Consider the following 20,396-nt stretch of genomic DNA (forward strand, 5'->3'; position numbering starts at 1 on the left):
TAATAGAATGTAAGCTCTACGAAACGGAGCGACGGCAACTCTGTGTTCAGCTGAGTGGTGCTGGCCGACAGATGTTCAACCTGGCTGCAATTCTTGGCCCATGTCAGAGCCATGTGCAACACCGTCGAGGTCTTCTGATGTTCTTGGAGTTCCTCTTGGCTACCGGCTTGCTCCAGGCGCTGTAGGGTCCTCCCCTGCATCTCAAGGACCATTGGCGCTTCTTTCATGTGCTTCTCCCTTTAGTGTGACGTAGCGTTGCGCAACCAGAGGACGGGAGTTCAAGAGTTGTACTTGCACATAACTTCAGTTTCATCCTTTCACATCTCATGTTTCTCGTGTAATAGGGTAGTGTACTGGTCTCAAGCGGTGAATCACCCCAGGCCACAGTCATGATTTAGTTGTTGTTGTTGTTGATGTTCGGCTATTTTTCCCGATAGGATAGCTCTTGAATATCCCGATCAATTATTATTAATACGAGTAGATTAGACACGCTCTTCACATTGATGGGGTGAAAAAGTGACATTTACTTGGAAAATTGCAGACTTCAGTTTGCAAAAATTAAACTTACGCTGATGACATTCACATCAGGAGGTGTCAAAAACCTAGTAAGAACAAATGCAGTTGACCGCATGATTCTAGGTGGTGTAGTTTTCTGTAATTCAGTAACACATTTTCTTGGACACGTACCCTGCATACGCACGAACTTCGTAAATAATAAAAAAAAATAACTGAACGATTACGATTGTGGGTAATGCGAAATTTGAGCACAGCTGTTGAGGTTGAGTTATACACTGTTCTTATTTTTCACACAGTACTTTCTTCAGGTAGCACTCCTATGCATGGTCTTGATGGTAATGATGGTCATGAGCGTGTTCTATCGCGCGTATACAGGGTGTTCAAAATTAAGCTTTCACTAGCACTTTATAAATAGGTGAACAAAAGACAACTGATGCTATTTTTCTGTTTCTTGAGTAAGAAACAGGTGCTACATAATTAGCAGCACCTGTTTCTTACACAAGTAGCGTAAAGTTATCATCCGGTTTCCTGTCATCGCTGTGTTTGCGTAGCGTTCGTGAAAAGCTTAATTTTGAACACCCTGTATAGGCAGAAGCCGCAGACCGAGCGTGGCTCATGCGGCTCCTCTCGCACGACCCTCCTCCTTCGCTTTCCTCGTCGCGTCCTCTTCACTCTCGCCGTACGCTTCCCCGGCTGCTTTCCTCCTCACGCTCTCATACTTCCATCCTTCGCTTCGATCCTCGTTCGCTCTGCCGGTTGGACAGCCGATGCCATTTGGCCCAGGAACGGGCACCTAAGAGCTGCGCTTTAAAGTGTTTGCCAGTCCAGTGCCTTGTGCCTTCCTGTCTTTTATATTTTTCCCTGCACTGCTTTTAATATGAGTCACCAAACAGCCCCCCTTTTTTACTTTATTCTATCTTGTGTTTGTACATGAAAGCTCAAGTGCACGGGGGTGGATGCTACACTCAACATCATTTTCTTTGTTTTTTGATGACACGTATAATGATGATGAACCTAGTAAGATACATAAGAAACTATACGTTTGTGTCTATCACGTAAAGCTGACAATGAGCAGCCGTGCCAATACACAGGGAGATGACGAGGAACGATAACACAGAGACGAAGTGTCAAACCCAGCTAGTTCAATTACAGAACGAAACAACTTTAAAAAAAGGGCGTTCTGAGAGATTATTATCCCCTCTGACTTGACCTTGTTTTTGGCCTTGGCATTATAAAAGATGGTTCGTTCTGTAATTAAACTAGCTGTGCTTGTATTTAAAATTTGACAAGTATGATCAAGGAAATACACAGATGAACAGAACACACAAGAATAGAACAGAATCGAGAATACGACTGACAGCGCTGCCTCCTCTCCGCTTGCTTGAAATCGTACGAAACTGCAATTTACCCCGTACCTCGCTCTCTTTTTCAAGAAGGTCCCGACAATGCGGAGAAACGTCGGATTGATTGTCTCGAACGAACTCCCGCGATGGTTGGACATATCGCTTGAGGAGTCCAACGAGAGCACGCTCTGCTTTTTTGGCCTTCTTCAGAAGGAGAGGGAAAAAGGTAGCGTAAATTACGCTACGTAAGCGACGCTAGCGAATTAATCCCATTCCTTCTATGTTGATGTTAAGGAAATGGAGCCTTTCTTTTTTTTTTCTCGCGAGGCGAAATATTTGCATTCTATAGCGCCCCTTTAGCCCTAATGCTTAACGCAGTAACATACTTCCTAAATCCAACTGCGCCAATGACAGAGCCTGTGCACGAGGCTTCACTGGTTGCGGCGACTTCAGGAACCTCCAGATGAATGTCAATGACGTGATTGTAGGCTTGATAAGACCTACAGACGGCACAAGCTGAGGTACTGGTGATTTCATGAACAGCTTCCAGTTGGCCTAGGCTTCGTCTTTCTCTTCCCTTAGAAGTCTGCCCAGGATGCGCATTCGACAGGGCGTCAGTCGCGTGACGTTGCCCACGAGTGTGAGGCCGACAACGGCCCTCTCACCATCATCACGGCGACCACCACCACCACAGACACCTTCGTCTTCCTCGTCACAATATGCCCGATCATGTCTCGGTCACCGAACTCATAGCTCAGGGCCGGGACCGGGAACTCGTAGCTCGGGACCAGGTTCACTAGAGCAGCGGTTTTCCGCGAGAGGTCACTTCATCCTGTCCATGCGTGTTGCGGCGACACGCGGCTGCAGGAACAGGTAGTAAGAACGCACAACCAGCACAGTGGTGTCACCGCTGGATACTATCCTTGTAAATCCTAGAAAGGGGAGTACCCCCAGGAATCGGAAGAGCATCGTATTTCATGTCCTTCTTCGGTAATGAATATCGCAACTTATCCCAAAAGTTTTTTTCTCCCCAGCGCAGATAGTTGGTGGTTCGCATGTACAGGGCGAGGTCATCGTCGATATCTTCGGGAACATCTTCAGCGACGACAATGATAAGGCGGTTGACTTTGTCCTGGAGGCCGTTATGATGAGCAACTCGAAACTCCCAGCGGCACCATTCGCTTTCCACGAAATTTCTGGAAGAAGCAACAGAACATGTCGTCGTATCGTATTGTGCAAAGTGATTTAACGGCGAAACTGTTCGTGTCTAGATTATAATGTTTTCAGTTTTGTGCGGTGCAGCAATGAAAAGAGACAAAAATCAGGAGCTGTCATCGGAAACAACATGTGCACGACATGAGCAATTATATCATTACTGTGTAGCGGCTGTTGACAAAGCTTCAAACTATACGGCATGTCTGAAGCAATGCAAAGGACAAGGCCTGCTCGCACAGGACACTTCCTGAGTAAGCTACCCCTCAGTAGGCTTCCTCAGTAGGCATGGTACTCTTGTGCTTGTCTTCGTGTCCCGTGTCTCTCGGTTATTTCTTATTTGTTCCTTCATCATCACGCACCAGTTAGCCTGCGTCCTATCCCTTTTACGGTACTAAGCTAATCTCTAACTAAACTCTCACTAACATAATCGTACTTCATAGCGCTGTCTTTGTCAGCACATCACGTTTCTTACTGCGCCTTGAGTGAGCGCAACAAATCAGCGCATGTTGTACTTACTGTGTAAGCAGCAAGAGCGTGCGACGAGAACATGCAACGGCCTCTTGAATGATGTCTTGCAAGAGAAAGCCACCTTTGAAGTTCCGGTCGTAAGTGCACACAGAGAACCCAGATTCTTCGAGACCAGGTAAAAGATGGGTATACGCCCAGTCGGAGTCCTTACTGCTGAAGGAGAGGAAGATGTCGAACGTTTTGTCTTTGTCCAGGTCGTCCTCCTTAACGCATCGGAGACCGTGAGCATAAAGCCAGATCTTGATTTGTCTCTCGCGCTTCAGGTATATCATCGTTACCGCCAAGCACACGGACAGTATGACTGAAAATAAACATGCCAAGTTAGTACCGCCAAAGAGCTGCAACAATGGGCCCTGTACAAATGCGGACAATAACCGTGTATTGACACGAACGACATTCCCAAAATACTCCAGCTGCCGGGCGACGAACATAAATGTCATACCTTTCTGCTGTCACGTGACCGTGAGCGCACAACGCCATTTCTTTTCGCGCCCTTCAAACGATGGGGAATATCCCCCAGTTCAACCACAACATATTCATAGCAGACGACAGGGCCGATGATGTCGTCTGCTATGTCCACGGTACTCAACTCCCAGTATTCCGGTGCCATGGGACTGCTCAGCAAAAGACGTGGCGGAATTTCGTTCGTTTTGCTCTTTCGTTCACTAGAATATTCCGAGGGATGTCGCTCGTGAGTAGGCTGCAAGAGGAGGAAAAAAGGAGGGCAAGAGGTGGGCAACTGCGCGATCTGGAGTGTCTTCTCGCAGCCCACAGACAACCTTGGAGAAAGTAGTAAGTCAGTGGTGTTAATACGATATCGGATCACTGCCCTGGGCCCGTGTGGTCTTAGCGACGCCTCACAGAAGAATTAATGTGTGGATGCCACTTCGGAGTCGCCTTTCCATATGCGTGCCATAATGCTGAATCCATGAGCTAAACCTTACCAGGTAAGCCTGGTTATCCTACGTATGACCTGATTTTTTTTATTTCCGTGTTAGCTCCGCGCAGCAACAGCGGCTATTAGCGGCGTACAGACGTGCACAGCTGGAGAGAGAAGAGCAGGAAGCAGTGGGGGACATGGGGTTTGTATGCGTCCTAGGCCGACTTCAAGGAGAACTGGCTCGATATTCGTCTGGAATGTCTGCCAGAGAACTCAGAGAAAATTCGAGACCGCACAGCCGGTGCGTGGATTCGTACCCACGTCACCTCCCAGTCTAGGCGTAGAAAGCGGTCACCCTAACCACTATACCACGGAAGTTGGTGTATGTATGACCTGTGGTGGCGCTCAAGAGTTAAAGTCCCGTTGCGTAATAAATAAGCCCCTATTTATTGTATTTTGCATAATACTCAACCTCACTCAAAGTGTGAGTACGCAAGATATGAACGCCGTCAGTGAACATTACGCTCTTCAAGGAATTTTCGAAGGAAGCTCTCATAGACGACATTCGGATGGACCTTGGGGATGTCCAAGTTCCGGACGGCCACAGCAGAAATTGTCCTGCCAGAGCTCCTTTGGCGAGACCACCTTTGACACGAACTTTTTTTAAATGACTATAATATGCGTTGAAACTGTTGCCTTCTGCGGGGTTTATTTGGAAATCACATGTCTTATGGATGCTCATTCGAATAACGAATGCAATGTGGGCAGCTGCACGCTGGCCAGCGGCACCTTCAGTTTCTGACGTCTCGAACACAGCAGTTTTATGGGCTTCACATATCACGTACCATATGCAACTGAATCCTGAAGCCATTTTGAAATATACCGCTGCCGGCATATTTCGAATTGGAATGCACGAAAAACACAGCCAACTCCAGACAACTCAGTTGGTTGGTTAACTGTGTGTCTTTCGTTCCACGTGCTCCCCAACCTCAGGTAAGTGTGTTCGCAACCTGTGCACCAGCTGGCTTGCTGGTTACTTCTTTCTGCAATGAATCTGACCGCATAAACCTCAGCAGCCTGACGGTCGGCAGTATCTCCGTCAGACAGGAAAGGGGCTGACCCACGACCCAGACCCTGACCCAGGGGAGGCCCATTAAGGGCTCCTGATGTAGAGGAACTGGAGGCATAGTGAGACGAAAAAGTTTGTGGGTTCTTGTAATGTTGTACAGGAAAGAAAACTTTGTATTTTTAACTCCACTGGCTAGAACAAATCTTGTTTTATACTGGTCACGTTATATATAAACGTTATTTAATTTTGAAGAGATACTCCGACAAACTGCGCAAATATAGACGAGTAGCTCTTGTAACTGTGTGCCACAGGCTCGGGCAGAGTGTTACAACCAGTGAGGGAGTATGATACCAAGAGCATACAACGAATTAATTGATGCAAAGTCAACTTCGAACGTGTAGCAGGGCTCCAGGTGTCTGCTAGCGGGAGCGCGCCGTAGGGTAGTTAAGACGCCGACAATATCGCACCCACTGAGCAGTGTCATATCAGGAACGTGGGGATTGACAGACAAATTCGGTCTTGTCTTGCTCTGCCTCAGAAAACTAACTTCGTATTGCCCCGCGGCATTCTCTCCTGTCAGAAACCCGACTGTATGTAGAAGCCGTACTATTCACCACCCTGGAGTATAGGTGATGGTCGTGGAGGTGCTTGTGAGAGACCTCGCCGTTGTTGGCCTCACAGAGGTGGGCAACGTCACGAGTAACGCTCCGGTGGGAATGTGCGTAGGAACTAAGCCTACAATTTCCAACTTTCTGTGACAAAAACATAGAGCATGCTTCACCTGCACACTCCCATAGACGCAATGCGTAAGAAACATAAAAAAATAGCCTGTAGTTCGTCTGGTTGATGTCGTTGTAAATTTGTAAACTCTAAAGACACGTTCTTTAAGCAGCGAGGACGGTTTTGATTTGAAATTTGTAAATGACTAACGCCATCTTCGAGGTTCCATTTAGGTTTCAAAGTACGTGCGTGAGGTGAAGCCTGCTTTACGCTTTGTATGGACTTCTTTTTTGTTTCGGATATTTTTGGCAATTTACGTACACACACATATTCTCGTGTTACATCATTGCGAATTATTGACAGTATGCGTGACATTGAGCCGTCATTAATTTTTCTTTATGTTTTTCAGGAAGTTGCGACGTACTCCCATAGATGCAGTGCATAAGGAATACTAAAGCGCCCTTTGTTTGATTCTTTAGTGCCACTGTACATTTGCTCTCTAGAGCCGCGTTTCTCAAGTCCAAACGATGATTTTGATAAGAGGTGGGACGAATCCGAAATGTTTCGAATCCGAGTACACGAATCTTACGAATCTCTAATCTTTCGAATCTTTTCTTTAAAAAGAGTTTAACAAGCCAGAAAAAAAAACGCTTTTAGTGAAAAATGTTTTGAAGCAGAATATGATACCTTCGTTTAATAAAAAACAAATTCAATAATGCTTCAGTTTCAGGAGAAAATATACCCATATAGTTTTTCTTCAACGTACTTTATTTAACATGTTGTTCGTCGACTACAAGAAATGAACAAGGCACAGAAAAGGAAACGCGCGATCCAATCTGCCCGCTCAGTGTCAGCTGTGCAGTACTTCGTCCCTGATTCGCAACAGTGTAACCCAAGAACGCCTGTGTAAAGTAAAGAAATCTAAAATCTAAGTGATGTAAATGTGATTAAATGCGTACGTTGGCACACTTCCCTATGAAGTCGGCAGGGACTTAGTTTGCTCTGTGTGTTACTTACTTGTCACGTTGCCACCCTAGCGAGGCCTAGGGCGACAAGCACCACCACTACCAGATACCACCACCACCACTGCGTGGTCGGCAGAGAGTAAGGGGAAGAAGCTCGCCGGCGCGCGTTATCGTTGCGAATATTTCTGGATCATGAAATCACTCCACGCTTGAACGTCGTCTGTTGTTGTCGCTCGTCTTAGCTCCCGCAAGAAACTGGCAAAAGTGACAACGAAACAAGTACGTACAGAACATAAGGCAGGCTTCACCCGCACGCTCGTACTTTGGGACCTAAATGAAACCTCGAAGGTAGCGTTAATCATCGACAAGCTTGTGATAAAAATCACCCTTGGTGCTTAAGGAACGTACCTCTAGAGAACAAACGCAGAGTGATATCAACCAGACGCACTCAATGCTGGCCATTGTCTGACAGCCCGTTTGAGGGAAACCCAGTAAAAACCACAGACAGCGCAGCTTTCACCGGCCGGGTACCTCCTATAGTCTCGACGTGACATAGCCAACACGATAACCATTCAGCCACGTGAACTGGTACCCTGGAGCACATTCCCTCAGTGTGCCTCAATGTGCCCCCGTAACACCGTGCCTTATCACACCGATAATAGAGAGTTTTAATACATCGTACGCTGTCGCCTTTGCGTGCGTAAGGGATAGCGTTGAAGGTTCTGCGCAATCCTATTACAGAAAGAGAGCTTCGCGCAGTGCGCAGATCTACAAACGCTATCGTTTACGTACGGAAAGGCGATAGCGCACGGTATGCTAAAACTCTCTAAATTGAGATGAGTGTATCGGCATGTGGATGAGCCATGTATACGCGTCGCTCCTGGCGGCGAGAGACTACATGACGAGAAGGCGACGACGCAATATGATGTCAAATTAACACCATGAGGGCGTAGCCTGCATTTTTTGTGGATATAACGAGGGGCGGATTTAAAGGGGGGCGACCGCCCCCCCCCCATACGGCTGTGTTCCCTATGTAAAAACCCTATCTCCTGGATGAGGCTGTGCCGCAAAGCACGAAATTTCCTTAAGACCGCCCCCCACCCCCCTATGACAGACCCTTAAATCCGCCCCTGGATATAGCAGAATAACATTTGTTTTGAATGGTATAGCCTGCTGCTGTGGAAGCACACGTGATACTCCTAGAAAACCACATGAAAACTTGTTAAGGCATATTCATAACACGCCATGTTTTCATGCCAACTATCATGGCGACGCCCGTACAGTTCGACGCAACACATTACAGAAATTGCGAGCAGCTTCAAAGCGCATGCGCCAACACCGGCAAAGAGAAAGATGTTGGGGACGGAGAGCGTGACACCTGAGTTCTTTGTCGGCGTCCACACGGAACCATCTTTCTTCATGCGCCCAACGGCAGGAATGCAAAGCTCCCGCTTCTTTCGGTGATGCTTTTAGAGTGGGAAGCGGAAGAACCATACACCGACATTTATACCTCTCATGTTTCGGCAGATGACACATTTCAGGCATTGCAAGAAACAGCTTCGCCAACTCGCATCACAGCCTACAGCATGTTTTCATGTCAACAAACATGGCGGCCTCCGCCTGAAGTGGCTGAGCATGCGCATACGCGTACCTAGAAGTGGTCCATTCTGAGTGATTCCGCTTTAATCTACAAGACAAGCATCATGCAGGCATACATCTACTACAGTCATAACGAGTAAGATTCAGGTCAATTTTGTTGTATACCACAAATAAGTGCCGTCAAAATATTTATCCGACCTCGTCGACATACGTCCGCCAATACGATTTCCGCGGTTTCCCTGCCGATTGCTTGCCAATTTGCGTGAAGCGATGACGATGTCGCAGTGCTTGACGGACACTTACAGTTTCACATTTCTAAGGTTCCTGAATGAGGCAGATAACGGCAAGGTAACGCTCTCCCCCATAGGATCTAATGCAGTTTGGGAAGTTGACACGTAACACGCTGGGTGCCGTTACGCGCAACTTCAATGAAGAGGCGTTTATGAGCAGAGGTTGGCCATCCTTTGACCTTTTGTCGCAGAGAGATGGGGGCTCCGTGTGACGTCAGACACGTCGTCGCTCCGTCCATTTGGCCGGAATGAAAGTCGAGCGGCCCGGGGAGATTTCAAGGCTGTACCTGAGCTTCAAAATGGCGCAATGAAAGGCACGGGGAGATTTCAAGGCAGTAGCTTCGTTCCAAGATGGCGGCACTGGCCTTGGCGCCGTCCGTCGTGTGGCGTAAAATGACGCTGTGAAACAGGCTCCTCACAATGGCCAAACTCTACCAATAAGCGGCTCTGGTTTCAATGATCATTGAAAACTGCCCGTGCGACAGGGGTATTACGAACATTGGCCGGTACGGGTAAATGCCCCTACCCCTTCCCACTTAATGATGTGTCTAACCATTACCGTTCCGTGAAAATACAAGAAATTTATGCGAATGAACTATTCATGTTTTAAAGACAACAAGCGATTCGGATGACGTGGCCCCGGTCACCATGTCAATAAAAAAAGAAAAAGAAAAAGAAAAAAAAAACGTCAGGAAGCTATCCGAAATGTATAATAGCATTACTTGTTACTGTTATTCCTGACAGGTTCAATTATTTTGTTAATAGCTGGAATAGGAATAATTGATTCGAGAAAATAATGCACGTTTTTTTTTTGTATTTGCGTCTATACAAAGCATATGTGTACTATGTTCCAATAATTATGTTTTTTTTTTCTCTTCTGCCTTGCAGTAATCGCTACCACGCTACTATAACGACTTGACGCGGAGCAGATCGATCTTTAAATAAATAACAAAATAATCGCAAATTCATTATTCGCTCCTTGAGCGCCCTACGTTGTGAATATCTGTTTTCATCTCGAACTACTCGGAAGTAACGACCCCACCGCTCACCGTCTCTCTTTAGAGTGCACGTCTCACACGAAATGCACGTCTCACACGAAACCTACCGAGCAAAGGCACTCCATAGATCACGAAGCCAGATGCCTTGAACGGGCAAAGGTCCTTCTGCTCCAGGTCCATAAACAACATCGAAGATACCCGAGTATTTGGTCCTTCGACACACCTGACATCACCAGCATCTCGAATCTGTCAGACGGAAGGAGAACAGGGCGTCAGATGCACTCGATCGACCACAACATCCTCGAAAGACAAAGCTGACCTCTTAGTATCTCTTACCGTGTCTTCATGTGATTCGGCCCACTGCCTGAAGGCGTAGTCCTCGCAATCGCAGTTCCACGGATTTCCAGATAACCAAATGCCCGATAAGTTCAGGTTATCAACGACACTTAGTGGGAAGTGCTTGAAAGAGTTGTTCTGCAGAAACAGGTAGCTCAAGTTTGTCGGTAAGACTTTCCAGTCGAGGCTGGTGTACAAGTTGTTGTTCAGGTTCAAGCTCCGCACCGCAGGCGCTTCCTTGGCTAAGGACGTGTTTAACGAGTCCAAGAGATTCCCGCTAAGATCTATGACGGCCGTATCTTCTGGAAACTTCTGTGGCGTTTCCTTCATGTTCCGCTGGGAACAGTCTACTCTAATAAATCCCTCGTAACCCTCTGCCATACATCTGCAGGTGCACCTCTCGTCGCAGTCTTCAAGCCAGACGTCAAGGTTGTATCTTGTCTCGTTGCTCAGGAAGGGAGCCCCGGCGAGCCGTGGTGGACTGTTGCAGAGCGGGACGTCATAATACATATACAGCTGTGGTATTTCGTACAGCCAGGACAGCTGGCAGTCGCACGTTAAAATATTTCCTGCGTTAAATACATAATATTTGACCTCGGCAGCATCTCCCTGAGCATGGCGGAAAGACAGATACACAGAACACGTAACGAACAGCCTAAGACAAAGCAATAGCATCATGAGCGTCTCTCTCAAACATTTTGTTCTGTGTTCTGTGCATTTGTCCTTTCGCCAAGTTCAAGCACATACTGCCAATGTCACGTAAGGTAGGTGGGGCAAAATGAGACATGGGGTAAGACGGCAACACATATTTGCTTGACGCGGCAACCATCTCAGAAACGCATTGCATAATGAACTTCACGCTTTACTGAGTTTATTTGACTTAGGAATATTCCAGGATGGTTTACCTCCGTACAGGGGAGAGGGAAAAGTTTGGAGAAACCACGTGACCAAGTGTCTGTCCATTCACAAGGCAGCAATAAGGATGTATTCATAGACAGGCATGGTTCTCCGCATGGGTCCACAGCGGAAACCACGTGCGCCTCGTAACCTTTAGACGCTTGCTGTTTACCCGCTTATCTGGGAAAGGGAGCAATGAGGTCGCTCCAGAGACAACGGGGCAGAGTGGGAAACAGGGGATCTGCGAAGACGGCTGACCTACTTGGTGTACTGTCGTGGTTGGTGTATGCACCGAAGGACAAAAAGAATCGTGTCTTCTCGATCAAAAGGGGCGAATTTCCATAGTTTTTTTTTCCCTTTCATGAGTGTAGTGGCGCTTGACAAGTCCCTTATTTAAACGTAAACACGCATTCTACGCATTTATCTATGTAGCTAGGTTTGTGTAAAATATAGGCTCTCTGGATTTGCTGGTCTTGAGATGAAAGATGTATTTCGGTAAGGATATGTACGGGGCATAACGAGACAATGTCAATGCTTAATCCATGGTCGAATCCAGTCCACCGACGCTCTACCGTCAAAGCTCTTCTGACCCTTTTTTGGACACCGTAGGACTTCGGTGCTCACTGTGAGACGACTCATTGTTCCATTTCCCACATCACCACCAGCAATGGGGATAGGGTACCGCCCCAGGTGATGAAACTCCCCAATCATCGTCAACAAATAAAGTTGTTCTCTTCCAGTCACTGTCTGGAATGTTTCGAACATATGAGAAACAAAGTAGACACTGGGCTCAGCAACATTACATTGGAGATCATGAAGTCTACTCTGCTTGCTCCCACTGCAAGAACTAGCCGGTACAATTTGTTAGGCTAGGTTGTCTCATTTGGTCCCGAAAGTTGGGACAAAACGAGATGATTATAACTTTCGAATTTCCCGGTATAATTTTACGTTCGACTTAGCCTACTGTTTTCGTAATTGCAGTTCGGAAGCTCGAGACCCCTAAGGACGTTCCTATGAATGTTTTTTTTTTAAGGCGGACTCATGCGATCTAGTTAACGTTCGCTTCCGGAGAGGGTTGGCTGCAGCGTTCCGAAATTGTTTTCTTCGCTTTGCTTTTCTCGCGCGCTCTAAGGAAGTAATATAATCGGTGCCAGCGTGCACAACATGCTAGCAAACGACAAAGTCATTCTTTTCATTCGCAGGGATCTAGAAAACTGCAGTGTCGAAATTGTTGATTGCAATCAATTCGCAGACTGCTACTCTAGGGAATAACATCATTTTGATCCAGATATCGCGGGCGGGCGGGCCGAGAGAAGCGATTTTGTTGCATCTCCCGTAGACTCAGATGCATTGAAAATTTGTGAAACTTTAATTCGCCAAAAATTAGTGGCGCGTTAGGCCTTCGAAAATATGTCATTCCCTAGATGAACTCGAGGAGAACACGCCTGCACTTTCGTGTAGAAACTCGACGAGGTTTACGGGAACCCTGAGAACAACAATTCCCCATAGACTTTCTTAAGAAGTGAGTCCACCTTAACAGGTGCTCAAATAAAAATGACTCTAATTGCAGATTTGTGTCTCAACTTGCGTCACCTTACCCTACACACCAGCTCAATTACATAATCCCTTCATGTTCAACGGTATACTTCTCAGAAAAGAATCACTCACCTTCAATCGTGATCTTCTCCAACTGCTTTATATCTTCTGGTAAGCTAGCTCGATGAATGACCATCAAGTTGTTGTCGTGCAAGTATAAATACTGGAGAGACACAAGATTTTTGAACGCGCCTCGCACATCGCTGATATTATTTCTTTGAGCCTCGAGCATCTTCAGCCGTGGAAGACTTCCAAAATCGTTTTCCCTCAAGAACAGCAATCTATTATTACCGAGATACAAATACTTCACCATGGGCATAATATATAACGAACCGTTCAACGATGTCAACCGATTGTTCGATAATTTCAACACTACTAGGTTTACGAGGCTGCTGAATGCATGCTTTCCAATCCAGGAAATTTTATTATAACCCATATTCAAGGTTTTCAAATTAATGTTTGACTTGAATGCATCATCGGGAACGTTCTCGAGATCATTGTTGTCGATGTCCAGCCGTTCCAGTAGTTGAAGGCCGCGAAACGCGTTATTAATCGCGTCTATATAATTATGGGAGATGTCGATGACCAGTAGAATGCCGGCTTTGTTTTCGTTGTCAGCCTTGCAATTGGACGGATAAAAATCTCGCCGAGTAATGGAGCTGTAGCTTGAGGTGTTGACAGATTTGGGGAAAGAGTCGCTGTCTATGTGTTTGATGCGATTGAAACGTAGCCTCAAGAACCGCAGTCGGTCGATGCACGAGAAGGGAATGGAAGCGACATCGGATATTTTGCAGTGTTGAAGACTGAGGCTTTCGATAGCCGCGTTTCTCGAGTGAAAGAGAGTAAAGGTGTCAATGGGGTTGTGGTCGAGGCTCAGGGATTCTAGAGAGGGAAGGTTTGAGGCGGAGAGGGTGCGAATGTGGCGAATGCGGTTGTCTTCCAGCTTCAGTGTCTGAAAGGAATGGAGCGAAAGAGAGAAAAACGGTTTAATTGCATTCTATTTTGAATGTCAAGCTCAGGGAGAAGCATTATAGAATAAGGTATACAGCATAATTTGATTGAAAGCAACTGTTCTGAGGCTGATGGTGATTTCGGGTGACGCATCTGGTAATCCGAGCGACAACGCCCAGGTTCGGTGCACGATCTCCATGGGAGTCGCTCTGGGGCAGAGGTGGGCAAAACTCCTCACGGTCTTTGCCCTCACCTCGATTTTCCTGGACGGAGCTTTGTCCTCACCTCACCTCAACTACTTTTCGGAGAAGTTCCCTCACCTCACCTAAAAAAAAATTCAGAGAATTTTCCTCGCCTGCCCTCACCTCAAATAATTTTTCAGAAAATTTTCCTCGCTTCACCTCACCTCAAAACATTATCAGAAAAATTTCCTCACCTCACCTCACCCCAGCCTTTCCTGAAAAAATATTTCCTCACCTCACCTCAAAACCTTTTCAGAGAATTTCCCTCACCTCACCTCAGCCTTGCATAAAAAAATTTTCCCTCACCTCACCTCACCTCAAATTCCGTGAGGTGAGGGGGTTCAAGGCGCCCTCACCTCACTTGCAGTTAGGAGGGTGCCCCTCCCTGCTCAAGGTCGACGCTTCTCACTTTTTTAAATGACGAAAGTACGCAGCGTAAAGCAAGTATCGAGACTAAAGCATCAGGTCCCGACTCTCTGCTTCAGCGGTAGATTGTGACTGTTGGTGTTTGTGGTGCAAGCGCAACAGAGGCCAGAAAGCGCCACGACTGCGGTGAGTACCTGATGAATGGCGATGATAGCTAAAATTATTTACGGATCATGTCCTACGCATTATATCATGGCCGTTCGCCATCAGCTAGAGGGATGGCAGGTGCATTGCTAATTGTCTGGTTCACCGCCTTCGCATGGCATCCGATAGGTTGAGCGCTACAGTGGTGGTCGAATCGAAGCGCAGCTTTGTGAATCATAATCGTATGAGTGTCACGTCATCAGTGCACCCAATGCCGTGCCCATATTGCCCCCTACTTTTTGTGGGATGTGCAGCCAGAGTCTAGACCCATCGTCAGGACTCAGGACCAGCCAATAACCAGCGATTATTGATAGTGAAGTGCAACAGTCACTGAAAAAACAAATAAAGTAAAGAAGACAGCCCTAACAACTACCTTTTGCCAACTTGCCTCATATCACCTAAACATTTTCGGACAAATTTTTCCTTTTCTGCTCTCGACACACGAAAAAAAGTCCTCACCTCACATGGAAAAGGAATCCTCACCTCAGAACATTTTAACAAAATTTCCCTCACCTCACCTCACCTCAAAAATTTTTCAGAAAATGTATCTCATCCCACCTCACATCAGCCTTTCTGGAGAAAAAAATTCCTCACCTCACCTCAAAAAGTTTTTCAGAAAATTTTCCTCACCTCACCTCAAAATAATTTCTGAAAATTTTCCTCACCTCACCTCACCTCAAATTCCATGAGGTGAGGGTGAGGTGAGGATGAGGGAGCCCTCACCCTCACAAGCCCTCGCGAGGGTGCCCACCTCTGCTCTGGGGTAGTCATCACCCGAATTTGTCGGACGTTCTACCGCTCTTCTACCAGGAGCGCTGCGCTCACTACGCATCGTGCGTTCGTGAACTTGGTGTTGCTGAACGTTCGCTGTTGCTTCGTGAACGTGTGCTCTGCTGACCAGTCCAGAGGCTTCGTGTTGCGGGATTCCCGGAGGATGTGACGCGAGGCATTTTGGCAAAACTCACGGGGAGCAAGAGGCCCAGGCCGACTGGCAGACCGGTATCTATCCCATATGTGCACAAGCTATAGCACATTATCTTAAGGAAGTGGAGGAAGGGCATGGCGTTCCCGTGGCGATGACGGCACCGATAAAATTAGTGTCGCTATGATCAGGGTTGCCAAGTCAAACATCGAAACAATACGTTCATACAAAAATGGAGAAGGATTCAATAATGCTTACTGTACATGTTCATAGTCTCTGCATTTCAGTATACAGCGTTAACACGCAATTTCTAAACGTCATGCGTTCCACGGCCCCAACCACACCGAACATCCTCTGGATGTACGAGTAATGTCCTAGCGCATTCGTACGTCCGATCGATATCACTCAGATACCCATCGGACGTACGAATAGGTTAGGACATTATTCGTACATCCAGAGGATATTTGGTGCGGTTGGGGGGAAAATCGTTCCTAAAAAGAGGAAGTCATAAATCGAGGTTTACAGTGAGTGGGGGGTTGCGTCAAAGTTTTAGAATGACAGGAACTGCACTGTGTCATTTTATAACATGTACACTCGTATTGACTTTACAGTTACTGTTATTCATCATTTATTTCTGAAGATCGGCGGATACGCCATGTTTCACCCGCGGTCGGTGACGATTTGTTTTCGCTTTGCAACGCGTCCATTGCGACGTTCGACTTGAGATGACAGCCGCTGGCATTGCCACAGAGACAAAGTTCATTTTCTTATCTGTCAGCCTCCAGAGTAAGACACGGGGTAATACAGGTTTCCACTCTCCGCGCCAATTCATGTGCTAATGATGTGTCAGTGACGTACTCAACCCGTTAATATATCGTTGTAAAAAAGTTTGACTGCTAGGTTAAAAGTGCTAAGGTGCAGGCGAGCTGGTACATTGTAAAACGTCGAAAAACCTAAGACAACGAGCAAAAACGAGCGTGTTGTGCGTGTTTCTTTTTGCTCCTTGTCTCAGGTTTTTCGTCGTTTTACTTCTAGGTTCTTGGCTAAAAAATGCGTTCACGGTTCGAAAATCGAGGTTCATAAGCCGACGAACCGTTTCTAGAGGCAAAGGAACAGACCTATCCCTGCTTACAAACAAATTACGTCAGATGGTACAACAACGCCGCCAACCTGGTAGAGCGAAACTACTATAGTAAAAAATCAACAAGTCACGAAAAAGCCACGTTTAAATGTAGCTTCTCATACTGTAAGATTTTTTGTTGCAATTCTTTACGCATTATTAGTTGCATGGCCTTGTTCTGCTCCATTCTACCGGTAGCCCTATCTTTTCGGTAGCCCTTTCTAAAGATGGCTACCGGGCTGTCCTATCCTCAGGAGCTTGAAGGGCACGAGTTTCTCCCGGAGTGCAAGTGATGTCCCTATACGAAGCATGCTCGAACTAAGTCGCAATAACAAACCGCATTCCGCACAGAATTACGACATTGACTTTCAGACGATGCAACTCTTGGGATGAAGCCTTCTTTTCTTTCCGCGGTGGACTGGGAACGCGAATGAAGACACGAAAGCCACTAAAAACGCGACCTCATTTGTGTGTACCACTAATACCAGAAGCCACCCGTGACCTTCGTGAAGTGAAAAGGCGGTGTTCCCCGCCTGCGCTGTTTCGGTTTCATTATGTCTACCAACGTCATGATTACGTCACGGTGACGTTTCTTCCCAGCCTAATGCCCCATCATCACTGAATTAAAAGATAACGTACGATGTTTTGGTTAAGATCGTTTTTCTCAACAACTGTATAAGGCTGCTCAACCCCAGCAGCACAATGTACTGAAAGTCGAGTGCAATAGGGGTGGACGGTATGTGTCTTATCGATGTTCCTTAGTTTCACGAGTCTGTTCAAGGCCTTCCACCCACCCGTCCACCCCTATTGCACCCGACTTTCAGTACATTTTGCTGCTTGGGAATAACTTACTTACCGGTCTGTTTATTGTCGAGTAACTCCCCGTGTGTTCCTTAGTTCTTTAGTAACTTATCAGTGTCTTAGTTGTCGGGTAACTCCCCATGTACTTTTATTTTAGTTTTTTTTAATCGTATATCGATTTAACAATATCTTAATCACAACTAAACTGTATCATTTAGCTGTTAATTCTTCAACTGTGTTGGGACTGTACTACAGGGCTTGCCCTCACAGTCCCGCTTTGTGTACATTTTTCAACATATACTAAATATAGATTACGCCACTTTCTTCGGTAGAGGTCTATTCGGTAATCTAGATTTCATAAATCGATTGTTGACTATATCTCTTGTATCTCCGCATATTTGTTTGAAATTCAGAGAAACACATTGTAATGACAAGACCACCTTTATGGACAAAAGCTGAAGTACAGCTCAATTAAGATTAATGTAAGGCCAATACCATATTTTAAAGAGTGCACATGGCCAATTGGCAAATTGTTGGCGTCATATATGGTCAGTATACAACGGCTACAGAGATGTCAAGCCGAAAAAAATATTGATGATTGAATATGAATTTCCCTTTGGAACTTGAAAGCCCATCGAACGAAAAGCTTTCACTGTGGTGCCATAACCGTAGGTCCCGGAAGCTTTTAGTCGCGTGTGGAGCACATGAAAGTGTTGTTGTTGCGACCAAAAAACGGTGTTTCAGGAATTTTCAGAGTATGCTTTTTTATAATATCGAACACTTGCGACATACACACGTCGTGCTTTGTCGTATCTGTAGTATTAGCGGTGTAGTCACACACAAAATACATTTTTGGTTCACTTTCGTAATGAGGCTACACTATCGGTAAAGAAATAAATAACGGTGTCGTCCCAAGGGAGCGCTTGGTCATTGCGGTAAGCTAGCGATTCAATGTGAAGCCATCGCATAGATTGGTTTTACAGAACGTGAAAGTGATGTAAGAATCCTGATGACCACTTCGTCAAATAAGGCGCACCTATAGTTCACGTCAGGGTTGCGGAATGGGATCACCCATTCCATTTCAATTCTATTCGGAGGAATGGATTGATTGATTGATTTTAAAAGAAAAAATGGAGATGGTAGTCTCGAGCCACTCGGGACTGGAATGGATATTTGTAATAATTCCATTCCTTTCAATTCCCCGGAATGAAAAGGTATGGCCAATTCCCACTTCTGGGATGGCTTTGCAACCCTATATGGCAGCCCCAGTGCTATAGAGGAGATTGACATTACCCATCACGGAAAAAGCAAAAAGACAAGGTTATTTCGCCCTTGACCGTGTGGCACCCAGACCAGTCCATTCCAATTCCATTCCGCCTGCGAAAAAAAGAAAGAAACCTAATTCCATTCCATTCCTAGGACAGTTTCCGCCATTCCCTTCCAATTCGATTCCGGGCTCTGATAAATCTGGAATGATTCCGGAATCATTTCAACCCCGGAGTGGCAACTCCGGGACCCTGGTTCACGTGTAACTCGCAGCACGGTTCTTCCCAAGTAATATTTACTCACCGGCTTGCACAATTTTCATCCTTTCTACGCCACTGAGGAAGACTTACATGCAACTCCAATAGCCCGTCAAACAGATTCTCTACATCTTCGATGAGATTCCAACGCAAGTCGATCTGCTGCAATCTGGGCGCTGTACTAAACAAGGTCTTCGGAATACTCTCGATCCTGTTATTGTTCGCAGCGAACCTCAGCAAACGGTTCATGTTCTTCAGTGCATCTTCACGAATGGACGAGATCACGTTTCCGTTCAGATTTATTCTCGTCAACGACGATGACAAACGCGTCAGCTCGAGACCAATCGTTGTTATCCTGTTGAAAGTAATATAAAGCAATTGCAGCGATTTAAGGGCAGCGAGGGCAGAGGGTACCGTTGTCAGGCTGTTCTTCGACAGGTCTAGCAGCTCTACATTCTCCAAACCAACGAGCGAATCCGTGTGAAGCGATTCTATCCCACAGCGGACCATTCTGAGGACGTTCAACGTAAGGTTGGCAAATGAAAACTCGGGCAAGGTTGTTATGTTAGTATCGGTTACCACCAACGAAAACGGGCGAGGTATATTAAGCTCCATTAAATCGTGACGTAGTTGCTCCACGTTTGGTGCGCCCTTGTAGAACACCGTTGTTCCGGAACGATCAGTCTTGGTGTGGCAGTACTGAGTATCATTGAGAGTAGTATCCGTAGCAACAAAATCACATTTCACGTGGAGAAACATCACCATCACGAACAGCACGAACATATTCGCTCCACACCTGCTGTGTCACACATACTGCAATGTACGCAATGCTTCGGCGCCCAGTGTCGTCATCATGTAGATGCTCTCGTGATAGAGCGAACATAAAAACAGAAGTGAAGTGACTAGAATGCGCCGAGCGCAGTCGTGTGTGCCTTAGCTGCGTTATCTTGTTCTCCGATAACGACGAGGTTTCCGCTTGGCGTATCGCTCACGGAAGAAAGAAGCAGGCAACAGTTGCTTACAGCGAAAAAAAAAAAAAAAGAACGAAAAAGTAGCAGACGACACAAGAAAGGCGAGGCCAGTGTAATGAGCCGATCGCGTTTCAAGAAAGAAGGGTTAACGAGAAAGGCGGAAGCAAATATGACGGCAGCAACGAGAATCTTGCGGCATAACAAGACTGTTCCTAGAACGTCCGGTGTAAGCGTAGACGTTCGTCGAAAGCATTCACGAAGACTAACGACACGCGCATGCGGAACATGTGACTCTGTTCGGGAAAGTCCATTGAGCATCTCCTGCATTGCTCTCATCATTATTG

The 20,396-nt window shown here is 46.3% G+C and overlaps 2 protein-coding genes across 2 annotated transcripts; both read right to left on the reverse strand.

Moving 5' to 3' along the window:
- Positions 1-1,381: 1,381 nt before the first annotated feature.
- Positions 1,382-10,364, reverse strand: LOC135366408 (protein toll-like). Its single transcript, XM_064599090.1, has 3 exons — positions 10,231-10,364; positions 3,591-3,903; positions 1,382-3,055 (listed from the first exon to the last, which is right to left on the reverse strand). The coding sequence occupies exons 1-3, from the start codon at positions 10,310-10,312 to the stop codon at positions 2,764-2,766; spliced, it is 687 nt and encodes a 228-aa protein (XP_064455160.1). The 5' UTR covers positions 10,313-10,364; the 3' UTR covers positions 1,382-2,763.
- An 8-nt stretch (positions 10,365-10,372) lies between these two features.
- On the reverse strand, positions 10,373-20,048 carry LOC135366367 (slit homolog 3 protein-like). The gene is made up of 3 exons (XM_064599035.1): positions 19,175-20,048; positions 13,025-13,904; positions 10,373-11,028 (listed from the first exon to the last, which is right to left on the reverse strand). The coding sequence occupies exons 1-3, from the start codon at positions 19,862-19,864 to the stop codon at positions 10,373-10,375; spliced, it is 2,226 nt and encodes a 741-aa protein (XP_064455105.1). The 5' UTR covers positions 19,865-20,048.
- Between the last annotated feature and the right edge of the window lie 348 nt (positions 20,049-20,396).

Source organism: Ornithodoros turicata, chromosome 8 (genome assembly GCF_037126465.1).
Source record: "Ornithodoros turicata isolate Travis chromosome 8, ASM3712646v1, whole genome shotgun sequence".
NCBI lineage: Eukaryota > Metazoa > Arthropoda > Arachnida > Ixodida > Argasidae > Ornithodoros > Ornithodoros turicata.